This window comes from Enhydra lutris, unplaced genomic scaffold (assembly GCF_002288905.1).
Source record: "Enhydra lutris kenyoni isolate GAN:26980312 unplaced genomic scaffold, ASM228890v2 scaffoldscaffold13, whole genome shotgun sequence".
In the NCBI taxonomy this organism is placed as follows: domain Eukaryota; kingdom Metazoa; phylum Chordata; class Mammalia; order Carnivora; family Mustelidae; genus Enhydra; species Enhydra lutris.
In genome coordinates this window covers 56,919,468-56,942,205 of record NW_019154097.1, presented here as the reverse complement: position 1 = coordinate 56,942,205, position 22,738 = coordinate 56,919,468, and the positions used below count along the sequence as shown (strand labels likewise).

General features: G+C 36.9%; 1 protein-coding gene across 1 annotated transcript in view; it reads right to left on the bottom strand.

The window, feature by feature from the left end:
* Positions 1–22,738, bottom strand: part of LOC111146224 (ATP-binding cassette sub-family A member 3-like) — a 117,373-nt gene that overhangs the window by 75,274 nt on the left and 19,361 nt on the right. Inside the window, exons 6-11 of the mRNA XM_022501678.1 lie at positions 22,257–22,373; positions 21,784–21,901; positions 11,979–12,152; positions 11,098–11,276; positions 10,190–10,324; positions 517–646 (exon numbers count right to left, since the gene is read on the bottom strand). Coding sequence (XP_022357386.1) covers positions 517–646; positions 10,190–10,324; positions 11,098–11,276; positions 11,979–12,152; positions 21,784–21,901; positions 22,257–22,373 — 853 coding nt within the window. The remainder of the gene's footprint in view (positions 1–516; positions 647–10,189; positions 10,325–11,097; positions 11,277–11,978; positions 12,153–21,783; positions 21,902–22,256; positions 22,374–22,738) is intronic.

The following is a 22,738-nucleotide window of genomic DNA, read 5'->3' as shown; positions in this document are numbered from 1 at the left end:
TCAAAAATTCCTATCAAACTGTTAACTTTCCCTCATTCTTTTTCCTTAGTTTTATTCACATTTTATGATCTCTATCAATCTATCTTCAAGTTCACTAGTGTTCTCTTGTGACAATTCATGAAATCTACTGTTGAGCCCCTTTAATGAATTTTTCACTTTGGTTATTGTACTTTTCAAACTCCAGAATTCCCACCTGGTTTTTTAAATAATCTATCTATCCTTTCATTGATACTTTCTATTTCATACTGTTTTCATACATTCCATTACTTCTTTGATCATGGTTTCCTTTAGTTCTTTGAGCATATTTATAATGGTCACTTTGTAAAATCTTTGTAAAACCTGTTATCTGCTATCTTTCACATAAAATTATTTAAAATTTAAAAAGAAAGATTACTGAACAATTTTATGCATCACTGAACTGGCTAAATTGTAAATATCAAAAGAATACACACAAGTCTTGTAGGCTTGATCTACAGTGTCTATGTGAGAATACTCTGGACAGATATATACACTTACCTGAGAGAATAGATAGGGTAGTGGATTTTCCTGCCCCATTCTGTCCTAGAAGAACAGTGATCTGCCCCACATATAAATTCAAAGACAAGTCTTTTATAGCTATCTTGGTAGTATTTTGCACTTGGAATTCCTGTTGAGGAAAACCCACAATATATTGACTTTATCACTATCACTTTGGAAGGACAAGCACTCATATCAACTATCTATACAAGAAACCATACCACATAACTAATCTCATGAGGAAATAAAAAAATCCAAAATTAAGAAGGCTGAAAATGTGACTGGAAAAAATATCTGAAGGCATAACATGAGCTATAAAATTTCATAGTAAATCTATAAATATCCCCTCAGTAATATCCACTCATGCCTTGATTCAACTAACATCTTAAAGCTGATAAGCTGATAAATATTCTCTAGTCCATACATTTGTCCTGGTTTGGAGAATTGCCAATAAAAAACCTGGATAGAATATCTAAACCATAGATGTTTTATAGGCATCTCAGATTTCTTATGTGAGTTTAGCAGGGTTCCTGCTTAAGATGCAAAAATATGGAGGGGTGCCTAGTGGCTCAGGTGGTTAAGGATTCAACTCTTGGTTTCACCTCAGGTCATGATCTCCTGGTCATGAGATCAAGCCCTGTGCATTGGGCACAGAGTCTGCTTTAGATTCTCTCTCCCTCTCCTGTTCACACTCTCTCAAAAACAAGCTAACAAACAAACAAACAAATAAATAAATAAAATTCTCCTTAAAAAGATGCAAAAATATGGAAGGAGCATCACTCTCACTCTAGAAAACAAGAAACTTGTTTAAATAATCTAAAAAAATCATAAATTTCTTGAACTCATCAGAGTAGTGATGTTTCCAGGCAACCAATTAGCCTTGAATTTGAGATGATATATAAGTATTTGCTTATCTGGAGGAGACAAAGGTACTATGTAAATAATAAAAAGATTTTGGTTAAATTTGGTTAAACTTGTAATGCAAATGAAGTAAAAATACTTTAAGAAACACAGTATCTAAATCAAAAAGTTGGGATTCAAGCCCATTTCATTCAGACTCTAACATATGTTCCTTCCAATATAACCCATTGATGGTGAATAAAGCAAAATATCTTGTGTAACAAAAAAAAGCGATTTCTCTTTTACCCCAAAAGGCAATAAATGTTTTCTCCATAGATGTCCTCATCCTCTCTTTTCCTTAGATCAAAGCTACCAGTTTCATGAACTGCTTATTTGAAATCTCTAATTAAATGAATGTGTAAAGTTTTACATCCAAATGAAGCTCTTAATTTCTTAAAGTTTCACTTTAAAACCAACTAATGAAAAACCTCAAATTCTCCCCCAATATCTCCAATATCCATAAATTGCTCCACCAACCATCCACTGCTCAAGGCACAGAACCAACTACTTTAATTTACTCCTTTTTCTTCAATTTTACATCCAGAGAGTAAACTTTTCAGCTCTAACCCCAGATATATTCTGAATTTCTATACTTCTATCTCCATGAAACCAGTCCATACTGCCACCACATTTTACCCAAGCTATTATAAAAGCCCCCGATTTGTCTTCTTTCTTCCACTCATAATCCTCACAGCAGCCAGAGTGTTCTCACAGAAAAATTAGATCATGTTCCTTTACTTAATAAAGGCCAGTATTGGCTGATGCACATTTGGGCTCCTTCCATAGTTTGGCTATAAACATTAGGGTACATATATCCCTTCAAATTAGTAATTTTGTATTCTTATAGGTAAATAACCTCATCATTGGTGGATCATAGGGTTGTTCTATTTTTAACTTTCTGAGGAACCTTTATATTGTTCTCCAGAGTAGCTGCACCCATTTGTATTCCTACCAACAAGAACTCCCCTTTCTCCACATCCTCGCCAACACCTGTTATTTTCTGTGTTACTTTTAGCCATTCTGACTGATGTGAGGCAATGATGTGGATGGAGCTAGAGTGTAAAATGCTAAGCAAAGTGGTCAGAGAAAGACAAATAAGATATGATTTTGCTCAGATGCGGAATTTAAGAAACAAATGAATACAGGGTGCGGGGGGGGGGAGGCAAATAAGAAAAGCCTCACTACAGAGAACAAACACAGTCACAGGACGGGAGGTAGGTGGGGAGGATGGGTTAAATGGGTGGTGGATATTAAGGAGGGCACTTGCTGTGATGAGCACTGGGTGCTGTATCTTAAGTGATGAATCACTAAATTCTACATCTGAAACTAATGTTACACTGTATGTTAACTAACTGGAATTTAAATAAAAACTTGGGAGAAAAAATAATAAAGGTCAACAATTATTTTCTAATATTAAAAAAAAAAAATGGAATCCGAGCTTTATTGCTACTGCCCCTCGGAACAATTTGTTACTTAAACTATAACCCCTGGAGGATTTTACTAGTTACCAAGCACATTTAGATATGGCCTTAAGAAAAACATATACTGGCAACAGGTCTTTGGGGAGAAGAACGATATACGACCGTGAAGCTGGGCAGCTGGGGATGCTCGGCTCACTCAGGGCGGGAGGCCGCCCCTTCAGAGAAGCCGGGCAGCCGGGAATGCCTGGCCCGCCCAGGGCGGAACGCCGCCTGCTTCCGGGAAGCCAAGCACCCGGGAACGCCGGTCAGCTCAGGGTGGAACGAAATACCGCCTGCTTCCCTTTTCCGTTATTGCTCCGTTCTCTTCCGAGAAGCGCCCGTTGTTAGTTAGATAAGTCCTTTGAATGTGCTTGGTTAACTATAAACTTTATCCTTCTTCTTGCTGGTCCACAAGACAAGTGACTAACGTTTGACCTTCATCGGTCCTTCTGTTGGCTATTGTTTCTATCCAATAAAAGTGGGGCCGTGGAGTTGCTTGTGGCAGCAGTCTTCTCGACTGCTGTCCCCTGCTCCCAATCTCTTGCAGCTGATTTGTTTGTGCCTAATTCTTCTCCCGTCGCTGACTGGAAGCGGCACTTTATCATGGCCCTCACAGCCCCCAGCATGGTTTATATTGTGACTATATCACCAAATTCATGTCATGTCATTCTTTCTCTTTGTTTTCTTCACTCCAACTTTAATCTCATCTGTGTTCCTCAGCAAATGAAGCTCCTTTCAATCTCAAAGGTTTGAATTTTCTATTTCAATTATCTCTACCTAGTTTTTCAACTATCTGGATACTTGGTATCCCATGATCAGTTGCTTGGTGTCTACCAAGGCTCAACAGCATGTCAGAACTGTTTTTGGAAAAATATAACTCTCTGCTTCAATTGATGATGACATGGCCTTGATCCAGAACCCTAGATGTCTGCATTGTTACTCTCCCATTGAGGTTTACCATAAAATCAACATGATATACTTTCCCAGTGTTAAATACCCACAGATACAAAGTCTGCTGAGTTGGGATGACTAAGCAGCAGGAGTGCTTCTACTACCTCCTGGACCTGTTGCAGTGTCCTTTTCTGCTGCAGACTCCACTCAAAGTTGGCAGGTATTTTCGTGTCATTCAGTATAGAGGTAAAAACAGTATTATCAGGTACAAACTATACTGGCCTCAAAACCTGAAGTAGCCAGTAGGCACTATTTTCCTCTTTTACGGTGGGAGGTATAAAATGCACTAAATTATCCTTTACTTTGGGAAGAATTACTAGCAGATAGGAGATCATTAACTTCTAAAATTTTTACTAATGTAGTGAGTCCCTGAATCTTCATAGGCTTTATTTGTTCCCTCCTCAGAATACATGTCTGACCAAGGCCTCCAACAAACTTGCCATTTCTTGCTTATCTGATCCAATTATCTATACAGTGGGCCACAGCGATACTCTGCAAAATGTATAGCTGATCCAGCTCCCTTCAGATTCTATCAGGACAGAGATCTCAAGAGCCTATAACCCCGGACAAATAAATATATGCTGTTGCTGTCCATTCAAATGAATACAAAGATCTCTGATTCCCATTTTGGTGGTACAGGAAAAACAAACTTGCCAAATCAGTGGCCCTATACCACATTCTGAGGCTGTGTTAATCTGCCATAAGTGAAAATTACCACATCTGACACAAAAACTGCAAATAGTTGAACTATTTTTTTGAATCTGGGATAGATCCACTGTCATTCTGCAGGTTTGCCAGGACCAGAGGGGAGAGTTAAATAGGGTTAAGGGGAATTGCTACTCATGCCACTTTCATCTCTGCCACTTTCCCAAGAATGTGATATTGCCTTTGATTTACCATCTTGGCCAGTGCGGGTAGGAAGTTTCAAAGGATTCCACCTGGCTTTTCTAATAGAATAGCTCTTCCCCAGAGACCAATGAATCAAGATAAGGGTTTACACCAACCATCAGGTATGTCATTGCTTTTTTTTTTTTTCTTTTCATTTTTTAAAATTTTGTTAGCCACCATACAGTACAAAATTAGTTTTTGATATAGTGTTCCATGATTCATCCTTTGTGTATAACACCCAGTGCTCCATGCAAAATGTGCCCTCCTTAATATCCATCACTGGGCTAACCCATCTCCCCACCCCTTTTCCCCTATGAAACCCTCAGTTTGTTTCCCAGAGTCCACAGTCTCTCATGGCTCCTCTTCCTCTCTGATTCCCCCCTTCATTTCCCCCTTCCTTCTCCTAATGTCTTCTGTGCTATTCCTTACGTTCCATGTGTAAGTGAAACCACGTAATTGGCTTTCTCTGCTTGACTTGTTTCACTTAGCATAATCCCCCCCAGTTCCATCCATGTTGATGCAAAAGTTGGGTATTCATCCTTTCTGATGGCTGAGTAATACCCCATTATATATATGGACCACATCTTCTTTATCTATTTGTCTGTTGAAGGGCATCTCAGCTCCTTCCATAGTTTGGTTATTGTGGACACTGCTGCTATGAACATTGGGGTGCATATGGCCCTTCTTTTTACCATGTCTGTATCTTTGGGGTAAATACCTAGTAGTGCAATTGCTGGGTCATAGGGTAGCTCTATTCTTAACATATTGCAGAACCTCCATACTGTTTTCCAGAGTGGCTGTACCAACTTGCATTCCCACCAACAGTGTAAGAGGGTTCCCCTTTCTCCACATCCTTGCCAACATTTGTTGTTTCCTGCTTTGTTAATTTTTGCCATTCTCATTGGTGTAAGGTGATGCATCATTGTGGTTTTGATTTGTATTTCCCTGATGGCTAGTGATGCTGGACATTTTTTTGTGTGTCTCTTAGCCATTTGTATGTCTTCTTTGGAGAAGTGTCTGTTCAGGTCTTCTGTCCATTGTTTGACTTGATTATTTGTTTTTTGAGTGTTGAGTTTGAGAAGTTCTTTATAGATCTTGGATATCAGCCCTTTGTCTGTAGTGCCATTTGCAAATATCTTCTCCCATTCTGTGGGTTGCCTCTTTGTTTTGTTGACAGTTTTCTTTGGTGTTCAGAAGTTTTTGTTTGTTTGTTTGTTTGTTTGTTTTTTATCTTGATGAAGTCCCAAAAGTTCATTTTTGCTTTTGGTTCCCTTGTCTTTGGAGACGTGTCTTCAAAGAAGTTGCTGTGGCCAAGGTCGAAGAGGTTACTGCCTATGTTCTCTTCTAGGATTTTGATGGATTCCTGTCTCACATTGAGGTCTTTCATCCATTTTGAGTTTTTCTTTGTGTATGGTGTAAGAGAAAGGTCCAATTTCATTCTTTTATATGTAGCTGCCCAATTTTTCCAGGACCATTTGTTGAAAAGACTGTCTTTTATCCAGTAAATATTTTTTTTCCTGATTTGTCAAAGATTAGCTGGCCGTAGAGTTGAGATTCCATTTCTGGAGTCTCTATTTTGTTCCATTGGTCTATGTGCCCATCTTTGTGCCAATACCATGCTGTCTTGGTGATCACAGCTTCGTAATACAGCTTGAAATCAGGCAACGTGATGCCCACAGCTTTGTTTTTCTTTTTCACTATCATTCCCCTGGCAGTTCGGGGGGTATTTTCTGTTCTGCACAAATTTTAGGACTTTTTGTTCCAGCTCTTTGAAAAATACCAAGGGTATTTTCATCAGGGTGGCATTGATAGCATAGATTGCTCTGGGCAGCATAGACATTTTAACAATGTTTATTCTTCCAAACCACGAGCATGGAATATTTTTCCATCTTTTTGTGTATTTCTCAATTTCTTTCATAAGTGTTCTGTAGTTTCTAGAGCATAGATCCTTTATTTCTTTAGATAGGTTTATTCCTAGGTATCTTAGGGTTTTTGCTGCTACTGTGAATGGAATTGATGCCTAAATTTGTAATTATACATTTGGCAACTACAGAAATGTCCACTAGATGGTAGTGTAGTCCCAGTGTATCTACTTTAAGTCATCAACAGCCAAGATTACATTTATTACCTAGCCTGCACATAGACTTGCTCTAACAATAGGATAGTGATGGTACTTTGGATCTCCAAGTATGGTTACCCAAGTAAATTGCTAGAAGTCCCTTTGTCCGACTTGGGTAATCCTCATGTACATTTGCTGTGGTGTTGCAGAACACTTCTACCTAGCCAATCCAGACCTTCCTTTGGTCAATGAGTGTGAGCTCTGCAAACTGGAAACTGTGGAGGAGACCATGAATTTATATATCAGGTGCTATCTTAGCTCCTGATGATACAACTTTTATTTCTCCTGGTAGTACAGGTTGGGCAATATCCTCACTAACTATCCTGCTGTGCTGCCTCAAAAGAACTGTGCTCTGTTAACCTTCATTTGTGGACCAGGTGTCCCAGACTGCCACTCCATACTTGACACTTTATTTGAAAAATTGTTCCTGCCTGTGTGACCACCTATCCTCTATTATGTTGGACTCACATTACCTCCACTTCTACTAGCGAGTCTATGTCTGTTAAGGTATCTCCTACTGCCAGACTTTATCAGTGATGCTGGTATTCCTCTCACTAGTATATTCCTTATTGCTCTGACTGGGCGCATCTGCAAAAGCATGGTCATGTAGTAGATTAATTGGGTGAAATTGGTTCAGGGTCTTTCTAAGGTTGCAGTCAAGTGATAACCTGGGCTAAAGTCATCTGAAGACTTGACCGAGACCAGGGTATCCACTTCTAAGCCTACTCAAGTTCATACTGATTGTCTGGGGAAGATTCAGTTCTTGTCCATATGACCAGCTTGAATGACATGGTGCTATCTCCAGAGCAAGCAATTCACAACTAAGGCAAAGGCCATAATGACTTCTACGACCCAGTTTTGGAAGTCCCATACTTCACTTGCAGAGTATTATACAGGTTACAAGATCAGCCTAGTCACTGCAGAAGGGGCCTGCACAGAAATGTGAATATCACTGAGGATCCCTGGGGGCCATCATGAAAGCTTCCAGCAACCACAGTCCATCCTCTGCCTCCAATGACTCATTTTGTTCTCACATTAAAACACCTTCACCAGCTCTCAGTGCTACAAATATCTCAACCGTTTATAGCATCAGCTCAAAGTCCAGGGTCCTGCCATCTAAATCAGGTCCAGATGTTGATGAGGCTCCTGTGGTCTAGTTTCTAGAGATTACCTCTTAGAGCACAATTACTCTATAATGGAAGACACGTGATCAAAAGGGACTTGAAATCTACCATCTTCCACTCTCCCCACAAACCCAACACAAACTAGTGGGATATGCATAACTTAACCACTACACATACTCTCAGTAAAGTAAGTGGAAGGTAAGAAGAATAAAGCAGTCAAATGAAATTCTGAAATCTACTATTTGGCATTGTCGGTAGTTCTTTGATTAGGACCCAAGACCAGAGAATAATTCTCCAAGGTACTTGACTCCACTTTCTATTCTTGACTCTAACTTCTCAATCATCCTTCCTTCACCATGAAAAGCATCCCATGGTTTCAGCTATTTTTTCTAGCCTGCTTTCTATCTGTAGGAGTTTGGCAGTTCAAAGGCCTCTATTCATTTTTTACTATATCAGTTCTTTTAAAGAAGCTAGGGGTATTTCTTGTAGCACAATTTTATTTAAATTTTGCTCATGCAAGCCACAAAAGCCACTCCCATAAATATATTTGAGATAATCCTTTACCTTTGGCTTCTGTTGAGGTTCCTGCAAATAATGCCCTAAGTCGCTATTGTCCCTAATGTTTGATTAAATGACCTTCTGAGGTACAACCTTAGCTATTCCTCCATCTGAAACAAAGGTTTTACTCAATATTTTTAATTTTGGTTATAGTTGACACACAACGTTGCATTAGTTTCAGGGCTACAACTTAGTGATTTTACAAGTTTATACATTATGCTATGTTCACCACAATTATAGCTACCATCTGTTCCATTACATCAGTATTATGAAATCATTGACTATATTCCTTATGCTCTGCTTTTTCTTCCCCTGACTTACTCATGACACAACTGGAAGCCAGTATCTTTCTTTCCTCTTCATCTGTTTTCCCCAAACTCCCATCTCCCTGCCCTCTAGAACCATCAATTTGTTCTCTGTATTTACAGTTCTGGTTCTGCGTTTTGTTTATTCACTTTTTAGCCTCCACTTTTGAGTGACATATTGTGAAATATGAGTGAAATATGAGACATATTTGTCTTTCTCAATCTGACTTATTTCATATAGCATAATATATTCTAGGTCCACCCATATTGTGTTAAACAGCACAATCTCATGCTTTCTGTGACTGTGTAATATTCCACTGTGTATATATAACACATTTTCCTTATCCATTCATCTACTGATGGGCACTTAGGTTGCTTCCATGTTTTAGCCACAGTAAATGTTGCAATAAACACTGAGGTACACATATCTTAGTTAGTGTGTTCATTTTCCCTGGGTAAATGCCCAAGAGTGGAATTATTGGATCATATGGTAATTCTACTTTTAGTTTTTTGAGGAACCTCCATCCTGTTTTCCACAGTGGCTGGACCAATTTACATTCCCACCAATAGTACATGAGGGTTCCCTTTTCTCCACATCCTTGCCAACACCGTTGTTTCTTGTGTTTTTTATTTTAGCCATTCTTACCAGTGTGAGGTAAAATCTCCTTGTGGTTTTGATTTGCATTTCCCTAATGAGTGATGCTGAGCATCTCTTTATGTGTCCGTTGGTCATCTGCTTTGGAAAGATGTCTATGCAGGTCCTCTGCCCATTTTTAAATCAGATTGTTTCTTTTTTGGTGTTGGCTTGTATGAGTTTTTACATATTTTGGAATATTAACCCCTTAACAGATATCATTTGCAAATATCTTCTCCTATTCTATAGGCTGTTTTGTTTTGTTGATGGTTATATACTCATCTTCAAAATCAGCTGTATTGGCAGGAAGGCTCTGGGTTTCCCAAGGCTGTGGGGTTAGGAGCTCAAACGAAACTTAGGTAGACCTGTGAGAGGCAATACTAGCCAATGCTTAGGTTACTTAAATACTGCATGCCTATAGTTGGTGAAGATAAATTAAGAGATTCAAAAGTCCCCCCTTGATGAATTCCTTGACAGAGGGAAATTCCTTGACAGGCACTTGTGGAAGACACCATATAGTTTATAGAAATCCGAAATCTATTCTGGAGGAAGGAGAAAGATGTGACTTTTTATTACATACTGAAAAAATTTTATTTTGATCTTTCTTAAAAGAAAGGCCATGACTTTCTATTAGCGTGTGATCTTTTTTCTGGTATTTCTAGTAATAATCATTTACAACAAACGATAAACTAAATTTCAGTTCCATCAGGAAGAAAAAATTTTTGAAACAATACCTTGCACAAATGTTTGATTTGGATACCTGCCACCAAATCAGTAGGCTCTGCTTCAAAATACTTGCTTTCATTTGTTTCATAAAATTGCCTTGTTTCCTTTTTCTCCTCAGGTGTTTCTCCAAACCAGTGAGAGCGCTGAAAAAGGGGGAATAAAAGTGAAATCACTGCAAACGTTTTTGAAAAGTGATGCAACAGAAAATACTTTAGCCTGTTACCTTTTGTACTGAGATGGACTGATGAAAATTTCTTGGGGTTAAATTTTTGGAGCTCAATAGCTTAATCTGAATCCCCAAGGCATAAAAGCAGACTACTCTATTAAAATCATAACTGTCCAAGAGGGACAAATGCAAATTGCTCTAAAATGAGGTCATAACAAAAACAATTATATCACTCCTTGTCATATCTTCTCTTGCCAATACATAAGCCAATACAAGAAGGGAAAAGACTGAGAATGGAAGGCAAGATATACATGATTCCCATGCATGGGTCAGACTCTAAGACATCTGTACTGAACAAGGATATAAAACATGTGGTGAGTGCCCAGACAGGGGGCATAACTAAACCTCTGCTTTTACTACCCAAAGACCCATACTATATTCATTTCTTTATGCCCAAGTTTAATCGTTTATGAGCTACTTGTCTGTAACTGTGATGGAATACTCAGAATTTTTAAAGTTTGGAGTTATGCGCCATGATCTACACATTATTTATAGTTATATATACTGGGTGCTTTAAAGTGTGTTAGGAAAAGGCCAATGAGTGGCCAGAGTCATTAAAATTATTCTTGCACCAGAACTACTGGATCAATTATAGACAGTGCAAAATTAGCTCATGGTGGCTTTTATAGAAATTACAATATTTGTTCATAAGGAGTGACCTCTGTCAGCAACAGAAGCATTAGAACTCACCAGCAAGAAAAAGTTCCATGGCTTGGGCACACCATACTCCCCTGGAAAGACAGCTTCTATATACCAGGCCACAAGGCCATATAAGAAAGCATCAAATAAAAACATTCCCAGTACATGGGTAAAGTCAAAGTTCGCCATTTTGGGTGATGAGAAGATGTTACTCCATTTAATTCCAATTTCTAAGAGATAACAGTTGACATTTAATTTAGGTGCCAACTGACACTAAAACAGTTATTCAACTGCATCATAATTAAAGAGTGAAGGAAAAAGGTGTTAATATTCTACAGAGATTCCTATTATAGTCAAGTTACTTTCTTATACCATTAGAATTTAGGGCATCTGAGCAAGTAATCATGTAAGATGCTTCCTAGTGTGACAGAAAACAATCAGATGAATAAAACAAAAATAAAATAGACTAAGTCAGGAATATAAACATTAGGAAAAATAAGCAAACATATGGGTTAAGACACGGACTCCTTCCCCTCCACCCCTCCTCATGCCAAATGTTCACTGGGAAATATAATTTTAGAAAATCATAATCATTGAAAAGCAGGGATAAATGCTATCTACAGGAGAGAAGACTAGAAGAATTTTTATGTAGATATTGCCCTGATGAAAAAAGGAAGACTAAAAGTTACTAAAAGCAAACCTGTTTTGCTTCCTGTCCTAGTACTAAACAGCAGCCAGGAGCTCCAAATGAGTAGGGAAAGATACAAAGAGACTTGAGCAAATTTATGGAGAGAATGTGGAAGCACTCATGTGCTACCAGTGGTGGTATGAAGTAATATCATTTTTTGAAGGACAGTTTAACAATATTAATCAATTTTAAAATTGTGAATATCTTATGAGAATATCATCAAATTTAGAAGGTAAATACTCACTTTCCATTTCTGCCTTGACTAGGAATTTAGTTCCCAGTGCCATTGCAATATTTGAGCTGAGACAGGAAGCCAGCTTCTGGGTGAATGTCATTTGTGCAAAGTTTGTAGAGACTGTAGCAAATGGAAAGTAAGTGGCAAAATAAATGAAACCTCCAACAGAAACAGCAAAATGTGCTGGAAATAAGAAGGAAATTATAAGGTCAATTAAAGCTACATGCAGAAACCTAAACTACAAATATCTTTGTCTTACTGGAAGAGTGTAATAAAACATGCACAGTGAGAATAGAAATTTCTTTTGTTCACCATTTGCTCACCATTATAAAATGCATGGCACTTAGGAGGTGCTTGAAAGTATTTTCTGAATGAATAAAAGCCTGAAATTAAACATTTCAGTAACAATTTTTTCTGGAATTTATCATTATATAATACAGTAACTATGAATATTATAGTTCTTAATGAAAAATTTACATATTTATTATTCAGCATAAAAAATTATAAATGTAAATACTATTATTGACATAATCAGAAAATATCTAGATTGTATTTCCAGATACTATGAGATTCAGTCTATCCCATGATTCTGAGGGAAAAGAAGGATACTTGAATAAACAGAAATACAAAATTGGGTCTCAAAAAAGCAGATATGGTTTAGAATATGAAGATTTCCAAAAATGTGACTCTGATAAAACACTAAAGAGAAAATTTCTGTTAATAAACCAATTAACATCATCAGGAGTTAAAATTCAGCATCTAAGAAAAAATGGTGTATTATAAAGTACAATGTATTATTCCACTATTAGGAATGATTCTTCCTTTCCCTCTCTACCTCACTCTACATACCATATTCACAAACTAGAACACTTTATATACTCATCAATGTGTATTCTTTTTTAAACTTAAAATTAGAAACAGAATGAGAGGGGACAAATAAGAACTAACAAATATATCAGACACACCTGATAAAATGGCATCAAAATATATAATGCAAAAAATAACAGAATATATAAATGTATAATCATAGCAGAGATTTTAATCATCTTTATCAGAATTAACAAACTTGACCTAATGAAAATATATGTCAACTATCCCAAACAACCTCAAAATATACATCTTTTTCAAACATACTGATTTTTAAAAAACTGGAATTGACTAGGTTATAAAGTAAATCTTAACAAATTTCAAAGGAATTACATTAAATTGGCAATCAATAACCAGAAAATATCCAAAAAATTCCATTATGTTGCTTAATTTAAGACACCCATCTTTGAATAATTCTCAATTAAAGAAAATTATAAGGAAAATTATAAAACATTCTAACAACAGGGAAAAGCTTATTTACCAAAATTTGTGTCATGCAGTCAAACCAGTACTAAGAGGGAAACAACTAGCCTTAAATTCATTTATTAAAAGACATAAGACAAACATTCAATATCACAAGTTTTAAAAAATGGCGATAAATACAAAATTTATGGAATGGTAAGAGGATCAGCAAAGCCAAAAGCGGATTCTCTGTAGAGACTAATACTGCAACCAAACCTGTTGTGAAACTGATCAAGAAAAAAAAAAGAAAAGGCACAAATTACTTTATAAGAAGTAAAAAAGCATATATCATGACAGACATTAGTAAGGACATTAAGAACATAAAAAACCATATTAAATTAGTGATACTGCACCAATAAATTTCAAAACTAAAAATGTAAGTTAAAGAAAATACAACTTACCAAAACTGAAAGAACTAGAAAACCTGAATGTCCTAAGGTCATAAAAGAAACTGAATCAATAATTAAAATCTTTCCCAATGCCTTTTCAGCAACTTCTAGCAGATATTCAAAGAAGAAATAATCAGACAACTGCACTGAAATTCTGAGACAGAGAGGAAATAGAGGACAACCTTCCCAAATACTTTTATAAAACTACCATAACTTGATAACAAAATCAACAATGACAGTATAAAAAGGAAATCATAGAGCAATTTAACTCTTGAACATATAGGTAAAAACCTTAAACCAAAAATTAGCAAAATTAATCCAGCAGGAATACAAAGGAAAACATATCCTGGCGAATTTAAATTTATTCCAAGAGTATGAGATTGGTATACTTAAAAAATCAGCTTATATAATGTACATTGTTAAGAAAAAAAAGATAATTTTAGCATTTCAATAAGTGCAAATAAAAATTCTAAATAAAACTCTACATCCTTAGTGCAGATAAAATTTTTAGAACAGTAAATGAATAAAACCTTTTTAACCTGATAAATTATATACCTATATAATTTAAAAGTTTCCAGTCAACTTTATACTCTAAGAAGTTGTTGCTGGACCTCAATTTTAAAGTGGCTATGTAGGGGGATTTTCCCCACCATCAAGCAAGTGTCCAGGACATTAGCTGGGTGTCATAATGTTCAACTCAATTTTGACACTACTCTTTCCAAGACAGCACCAGATTCCACAGTTTAAGGATTCAGCCCTACCTGGCTATTTCCCTTACCCAAACTTCAGATGCCAGTCACAAGCCTAGGTTATTAACTTTGCTTCTGCTGACTAAAGATCAGAGTTTTCAAGGACTTCCTCCTTGGGCTCAGTCTAGAGAGGAGGAAAAGTTAAGATGGTGGCGGTATAGGGGGACCCTAAGTTTTTCTCATCCCTCAAATACAACTAGATATTCACCAAATCATTCTGAACACCTAAGAAAGCAATGGGAGATCTGAGAAAACACATGCTGCAAGTCTACAAGTAGAAAAGCAACCACCATTTGGAAGGTAGAAGGTTCTGAGACTTGAACCCAGTGTGATAGAGCTGCAGAGGGGAGGAAGCCTGTTTAAGGAGGCTACCCCAAAGTATTATAACCAGCAGAGCACAGAATTGGAACTTGTAGAAGTCCACTACAGTGGTGTACATCCTTGGAATGAAGCTAAACCATTTTCTTGCACCTTACACAAAATAAACTCAAATGGATAAAAGACCAAATGCGGGGCGCCTGGGTGGCTCAGTGGGTTAGGCCTCTGCCTTCGGCTCAGGTCATGATCCCAGGGTCCTGGGATCGAGCCCCGCATCAGGCTCTCTGCTCAGTGGGGAGCCTGCTTCTCCCTCTCCCTCTGCCTGCCTCTCTGCCTGCTTGTGATCTCTGTCTCTCTGTCAAATAAATAAATAAATCTTAAAAAAAAAAAAAAAGACCTAAATGTGAGACAGGAATCCATCACAGTCCTAGAGAAGAACATAGGCTGAAACCTCTTTAACCTTGGCCACAGCAACTTCTTGCTAGATACATCACCAAAGGCAAGGGAAACAAAAGCAAAAATGAATTGTTGGGACTTCATCAGGATAAAAAGCTTTGTGCACAGCAAAGGAAACAATCAACAAAACTAAAAGGCAACCTACAGAATGGGAGAAGATTTTTACAAATGAAATGTCAGATAAAGAGCTATTTTCCAAAATCTATGAAGAACTTATTAAACTCAACACCCCAAAACCAAAAAATCCAGTTTAGAAATGAGCATAAGATGTGAACAGACATTTCTGCAAAGAAGACCTACAGATGTCTAACGGACATGAAAAAAATGCTCATGGGCATCATGGAAATACAAATCAAAACCACAATGAGATACCACCTCACACCTGTCAAAATGACTAAAATGAGCAACTCAGGAAACAACAGATGTTAATAAGGATGTGGAGAAGGGGAGCCCTCTCACACTGTTGGTGGGAATGCAAACTAGTGCAGCCACTGGGGAAACAGTATGGAGGTTCCTCACAAAAGTTAAAAATAGAAATACCCCATGACCCAGCAAATACACTACTAGGCATTTATCCAAAGGATATAAACAGTGATTCAAAAGAGCACAATGCTTATAGCAGCAATGTCCACGATAGCCACAATATGCATATAACTCAGCCATCAAAAAGAATGTATTCTTGCAATTTACAACAATATGGATGGAGCTACAGTGTATTATGTTAAATTAAGTGAAGTCATCAGAGAAAGATAAATACCATATGATCTCACTCATATGTGGAATTTAGGATGGAAAACAGGCGAACACATGGAAAGCAGGAAAAGAAAAAATTTAAAAAAGGAGAGAGGGAGGGAAACAAGCCATAAGGAACTCTTACTGATAGAGAACAAACTGAGCATTGATGGAGGCAGGTGGGTGGAGGATAGGCTAGATGGGTGATGGGTATTAAAGAGGGCACTTGTGGGGCACCTGGGAGGCTCAGTTGGTTAAAGTCCTGCCTTTGGCTTGGGTTATGATCCCAGGGTCCTGGGATTGAGCCCAGCATCGGGCTTTCTGCTCAGCGGAAAGCCTGCTTCCTCTCCTCTCTCTCTGCCTGCCTCTCTGCCTACTTGTGATCTCCCTCTCTCTGTCAAATAAATAAATAAAATCTTAAAAAAAAAAAAGCGGGCACTTGTGATGATCACTGACTCCAGCAACCAATACTGTATATTAACTAACAAAATTTAAATAAAAAAAGACAAACAACTCAATGGATTTTCATCCTTAAAAGTAATGATAATAAATATTAATAATAACCAACAAATTACATAACCTAGATGCAATGGACAAAATCTTTGAAATGCAGAACCTACCAATACTAACTTAAGTAGATTCAGAAAATCTGAATGAACCTATAACAAGCAAAGATATTGTATTACTTCCAAAAACCCTTCCAATTAAAAATTGGAAAAAGCAAATTGGAAAAATTGGAAAAATTTAAAAAAGCAAAGTACCAGGGACGTCTGGGTGGCTCAGGCCATCAAACTGCTGTCTTTGGCTTGAGTCATGATCTTGGAATCCTGGGATCAAGCCCTGTGTCGAGATCCCTGCTCAGTGGGGAGCTGCCTCCCACTCTTCCTCTGCCCCTTTCCTCTGACTCATGCTTGCTCTCTCTCAAATAAATAAATGAAGTCTTTTTTTGTTTGTTTTAAGCAAAGTACCCAATGGTTTCACTGGTAAATTATATGGAAATTTAGAGAACAATGAACACCAATCCCTCTCGAACTTTCCAAAATATATAGAGAAAGGAATGCTTCATAATTCATTCTTTGAGGTCAGAATAACCCAAGTAATAAAGTCAGAGAAAGACATCAAAAGAAAACAAAATTTTTGAGTTACAAATGCAAAAGTCATCAACAAAATCTAGCAAACTGAATACAGCAACATTTTTTAAGGTTTTAGTGTTTAATTCCAGTATAATTAACATTCGTTTCAGGTTTACCATACACTGATTCAACAATTCTATACATTACTCAGTGCTCATCATAATTGTATTCTTAATTCCATTCACCTATTGTATCCATCCCCAACCACCTCCTCTCTGATAACCTTCAGTTAGTTCCCTATAGTTAAGAGCCTATTTTTGGTTTACCTCTCTCTCCTTTATTTTTTGTCCTTTGTGTCTTAAATTCCACATGTGAGTAAAATCATATGATATTTGTCTTTGAGTAACTTAGTTCACTTAGCATTATTCTCTCTAGATCCATCCATGTTGTTGCAAATGGCCAGATTTCATTCTTTTCTATGGCTGAATAATATTCCATGGTATATATAAACCATCTCTTCTTTATCCATTCATCTATTGATGGACACTTGGGATTTTTCCATAATTTGGCTATTGTTAAAAATGCTATAACATAGGGGTGCATTTGTCCCTTTGAATTAAGTGTTTTTGTATTTTGGGGGGTAAATACCAGTAGGGGAATTACTGGATCATAGGGTAGTTCTGTTTTTAATTTTTTGAGGAACCTCCACATTGTTATCCACAGTGGCTACACCAGTTTCATTCTCACCAAAAGCACCAACTTTTTCTCCACATCTTCACCAACACTCAATATTTTTGCTTTTGATTTTAACCATTGACAGGTGTGAGGTGATCTCTCACTGTAGTTACGATTTGCATTTCCCTGATGGTCAGCAATGTTGGGCATTTTTCATGTCCGCTGGCCATCTGGATGTCTTCTCTGGAGAAATGTCTCTTCATGCCTTCTGTCCATTCCTTAATTTGATTATCTGTGTTTTAGGTGTTAAGTTGTATATCAGTTGTTTTTTTTTTTTTTTAATAGATTTTGGATATTAACTAACCCTTTATTGGGTATGTCATTTTTAAGTATCTTCTCCCATTCTGAAGGTTGCCTTTATTTCCTTAACTGTGCAGGTTTTATTCTGATGTGTTCCCAATAGTTAATTTTTGCTTTTACTTCCCTTGCCTCAGGAGACAGATCAAAAAATATGTCAAAGAAATTATTGTCCGTGGTCTCTTCTAGGATTTTTATGGTTTCAGGCCTCACACTTAGAGACCAAAGACATCTTTAATTCATTTTGAGTTTATTTTTGTGTATAGTATAAGAAAGTGGTCCAGTTTCATTCTTTTGCATGTAATTGCCCAGTTTTCCCAGCATCATTTGTTAAAGCAACTTTTTCACAGTGGATATTCTTTCCTCCTTTGTCAAAGATTAATTTACCATATAATAATGGGTTTATTTCTGGGTTTTCTATTCTGTTCCATTGGTCTACATGTCCAGTTTTGTGCCAGTACTATACTGTTTTGATTATTATAGTTTTGCAATATACTGGAGGTCTGGAATTGTGATACCTCCACTTTGCTTTTCTTTTACAAGACTTCTTCAGCTATTCTGGATCTTTTGTGATTCCATACAAACTTCAGGGTTGTGTGTTCTAGTTTTGTGAAAAATGCTGTTGGTATATTAAGAGGGATTGCATTAAATCTGTAGATTGCATTGGGTAGCATAGACATTTTAACAATATTTGTTCTTCCAATCCATGAGTATGGAATGTTTTCCATTTCTTTGTTCCCTCTTTTTCTTTTTTAAAAAAATTATTTGTCTTGTTAGTCACCACACAGTACATCATTAGTTTTTGATGTAGTGTTCCACAATTCATTATTTGCGTATAACACCCAGTGCTCCATGCAATCCATGCCCTCCTTTAATACCCATCAGGCTCACTCATCCCCCTACCTTCTACGAACCCTCTGTTTGTTTCCTGGAGTCCATAGTCTCTCATGGTTCATCTCCCACTTTGATTTCCCGCTTCATCTCTCCCTTCCTAATGTCCTTCATGCTATTCATTATGTTCCACAAATAATTGAAACCATATAATTTAATTTCTCTGCTTGACTTATTTCACTTAGCATAATCTCCTCCAGTCCCTTCCATGTTGATACAAAAGTTGGATATTCATCCTTTCTGATGGCTGAGTAATATACCATTGTGTATATAGACCACATCTTCTTTATTCATTTGTCCGTTGAAGGGCATCTTGGCTCTTTCCAGAGTTTGGCTATCATGGACATTGCTGCATATGTTGACATTGTGGCATACTGGGGTGCATATGTCCCTTCTTTTCACTACATCTGTATCTTTGGGGTAAATACTCAGTAGTGCAATTGCTGGGTCACAGGGTAGCTCTATGTTTAATTTTTTGAGGAATCTCCACAATGTTTTCCAAAGGGGGTGTACCAATTTGCATTCCCACCAACAGTGTAAGAGGCTGTCCCCTTTCTCCACAACTTCTCCAACATTTGTTGTTTCTTGCCTTGCTGATTTTGGCCATTCTAACTGGTGTCAGGTGGTATCTCAATGTGGTTTTGATATGAATCTCCCTGATGGCTCATGATAATGAACACTTTCCATGTGTCTGTTCGCCATTTGTATGTCTTCATTGGAGAAGTGTCTGCTCATGTCTTCTGCCCATTTTTTAAATTGATTATCTGTTTTTTGGGTGTTGGATTTGAGAAGCTCTTTATAGATCTTCGATATCAGCCCTTTGTCTATAGTGTCATTTGCAAATATCCTCTTTAATTGCTTTCATCAATGTTTTATAGTTTACAGAATATAGGTCCTTCACCTTTGTGGTTAAATTCATCCCTAGGCATTTTGTTATTTCTGGGCAAGTGTAAACAGGGTCATCTTCTTAATTTCTCTTTCAGTGAAAGGATCACCTCCAAAGAAATGCACATGAGTGGGAATTTGACATACAGCAGAGTAGGTATTGCAGAGTAGTGAGGAAAAGGTAAACTGTTTATCACATGTTGCTAGGACAACTGCCTAAGCACTTGGGAGAAGAGTCAATTTGCTACATCATATCACACACAAAAGAACACAGGAAGATAATTTTATGACGTTGGAGTAGAAAATTTTTTTCACTGAAATATTTAATATCACAAACTATGAAGGAAAAGATTGGTAAAGGAAATGTTTGGTTGTATTAAAATTAGTAACTATTAAAAGACACACACACACACACACACACACACACAAGCTGAAAGCTCCAAACTGGGATAAGTTTTGCTACACATTTGCAACTAGGTAGCAGGAACATATATATAAACTCCTGCAAATCAATAATCATAACAGATATGAATGCACAGATTTTACAGAAAAGGAAATACATCACCCATATTACTAACGAACACAGCTTCATCAGTAAGTGAGAAAATGCAGGTTTGAATTGCCATGAGATAGCATTTCATATCTCCAGTACGGCACAAATAAAAGTTTGATGTAATAAATTTTGATGTAATAAGTATGCAATAATATGGAATAATTGGAATTCTCATCTTCTTCCAGTGGGGCTGTAAATGCACAGAACCACTTTGGAAGTGTTGGATACAGGTAGTCAAGTTGGACATTTACGAACCCTATGACCCAGCAATTCCTTTTCTATGTATGTACCATAGTTAAAGTCTAACACATATAAACTTATAAACTAAAGACACATATAAAAATGCTCTAAATATCGAGTCTGTCATAATTCCAGAAACAGAAAATGAAAGAATCTGCTTTCTGACTGTCTCATTTTTCTCTTTGGTATATCACATTCTGCCTTACATTGATTGACACACCACTTTTCTTTACCCGCAGGGTTGGTCGGTTGTATCTGTTTGTTTGGGCTGCTTATAGGTTGTACAGTCCTGTGCCCATTAACTATCAATACTCATGATAATGTACAGAGAAAAATAAAATGAAATAGAGTTAAAAATAAAAGTCATGACTGCTATTGGCATGAGAGCCTTCAAAAAGCAAGGAAACAACTTTCAATTGCCTTTGTTTATTAGATACTGTGCCAGTACAACCCTAACCCTAACCCATTCCAATTCTCCAGTCTTTCAAAAATATTTAAAAACTAACCTTTATAGGAAGAATTATTAGGTTTATCTCAATCTTATATGGAGTTGGAGTATTTTAATCCCTTTTTCCTGTATATACTATGATTCATAAATTTTCATTGCTTTCTGCATGTCCTATCAAGTAATTTTTTGGGCAGATGATATGCACATCCATGAGGTCAATGTCAGCTGTATGGGAAAACACTGTATTTCGAATACACAGCAAACACACAATAAAGATCTATTATTGAAGTACACGGGCCCTTTCTTTCAGGCAAGCAATTTTTTTCTTGTTTTCTTTCTCTTTACATACTCCAGATCATCATCAGATACTGACAGACTTTATTCCCTCCAACAGAATATACAGAAGCCATCCCCATCATTACCACTCCTGCTGGATGGTTAAATCAATACCATATGAAAAGTGGCAGGTAAATGTTAAAAAAAATACTCACATATGACGTTATTTTGTTTTTCATCCTTTTTCACATGTATACTATACTAGATTAATTTTCACTGCTCCCTTCATTCCCTTTTATCATTCCATGTGCTTATAATACTTATCTGTTTAGTTAGAATGTAAACAGAGGCTCCAGATGAGATAGCAAATGAAGGTCTCAGAAGCTTCCAAATATAATCCCCACTGTCTCATTAATTATCTTTTCCAGGAGTTTCAGTCTCACCTTTATTGAAGAACGTGCTAACCATGAAGCTGAAGAATATTGTGGCGATGGCAAAACACAGCAAAAAGACGAAGACAAGAGACGGGTCACTGTGCTGGATGACTGGCACAGGTTCTATCTAACAAAACAATCAGGAAGCCAGTTGAGTCATACTCTATATGGCATCACAGTAAAACAAAAGAGGAGAAATGAAACATCTTTAAACATTTTAATGGTCCTAGTGAAACTAACGACAAACTTCAGGGAGATGAGTAAACAATTCATTAACTACAAAAGGTCCACACATCTAGACTTAGTATGTTTAGTAAGTTTAGTATGCTGAGAGACTAAACAGCTCCTGAATTTCCAGAGTGGTGTCAACAATAGGCACATGTTCACTTCCTGACAACCTGAATCTATTAGGCCCATACCACATTGCTTGTTTTTCCTCTTGAAGTTTAGCTATATCATACTACAGTGAAATAGACACTTGCCTTGGCAAAGAAAATAATGCACATCAAAAGGATGATAACTGAATACAAAGAGAGGAATGTGAAGAAATAGGCAGCCCAGAGCATCCAATTACTGAGTCCTATCATGAGCAGATACTCCTGTGGGAGAGTTCACACAAATCAAACATCATGTAAAACAATAAAATTATACAAAATGTATTCACAAAGATTATCTGATTTATTTCTGTCACAATCAAAATTGGTAAATAAGAAATATTATCATGCCCAATTTATAGAGGAGGAGATTAATGACTTGATTAAAATCACTCAGCTAGTGTGTGGCAATGCTATGAAGCTTATAAGCCTACAGATGATCTCACCAAAAATTTACCCGATATTGCTCAGGTATGAAAAACTCTTAAATAAAACTATAAACTGTTTAGATTAATATCCCCTTTCTTTTTATCATGCCCTCTTCTAGGAGGGATTAAATAACATAAATAGATTTTAATTAAATTATAAAA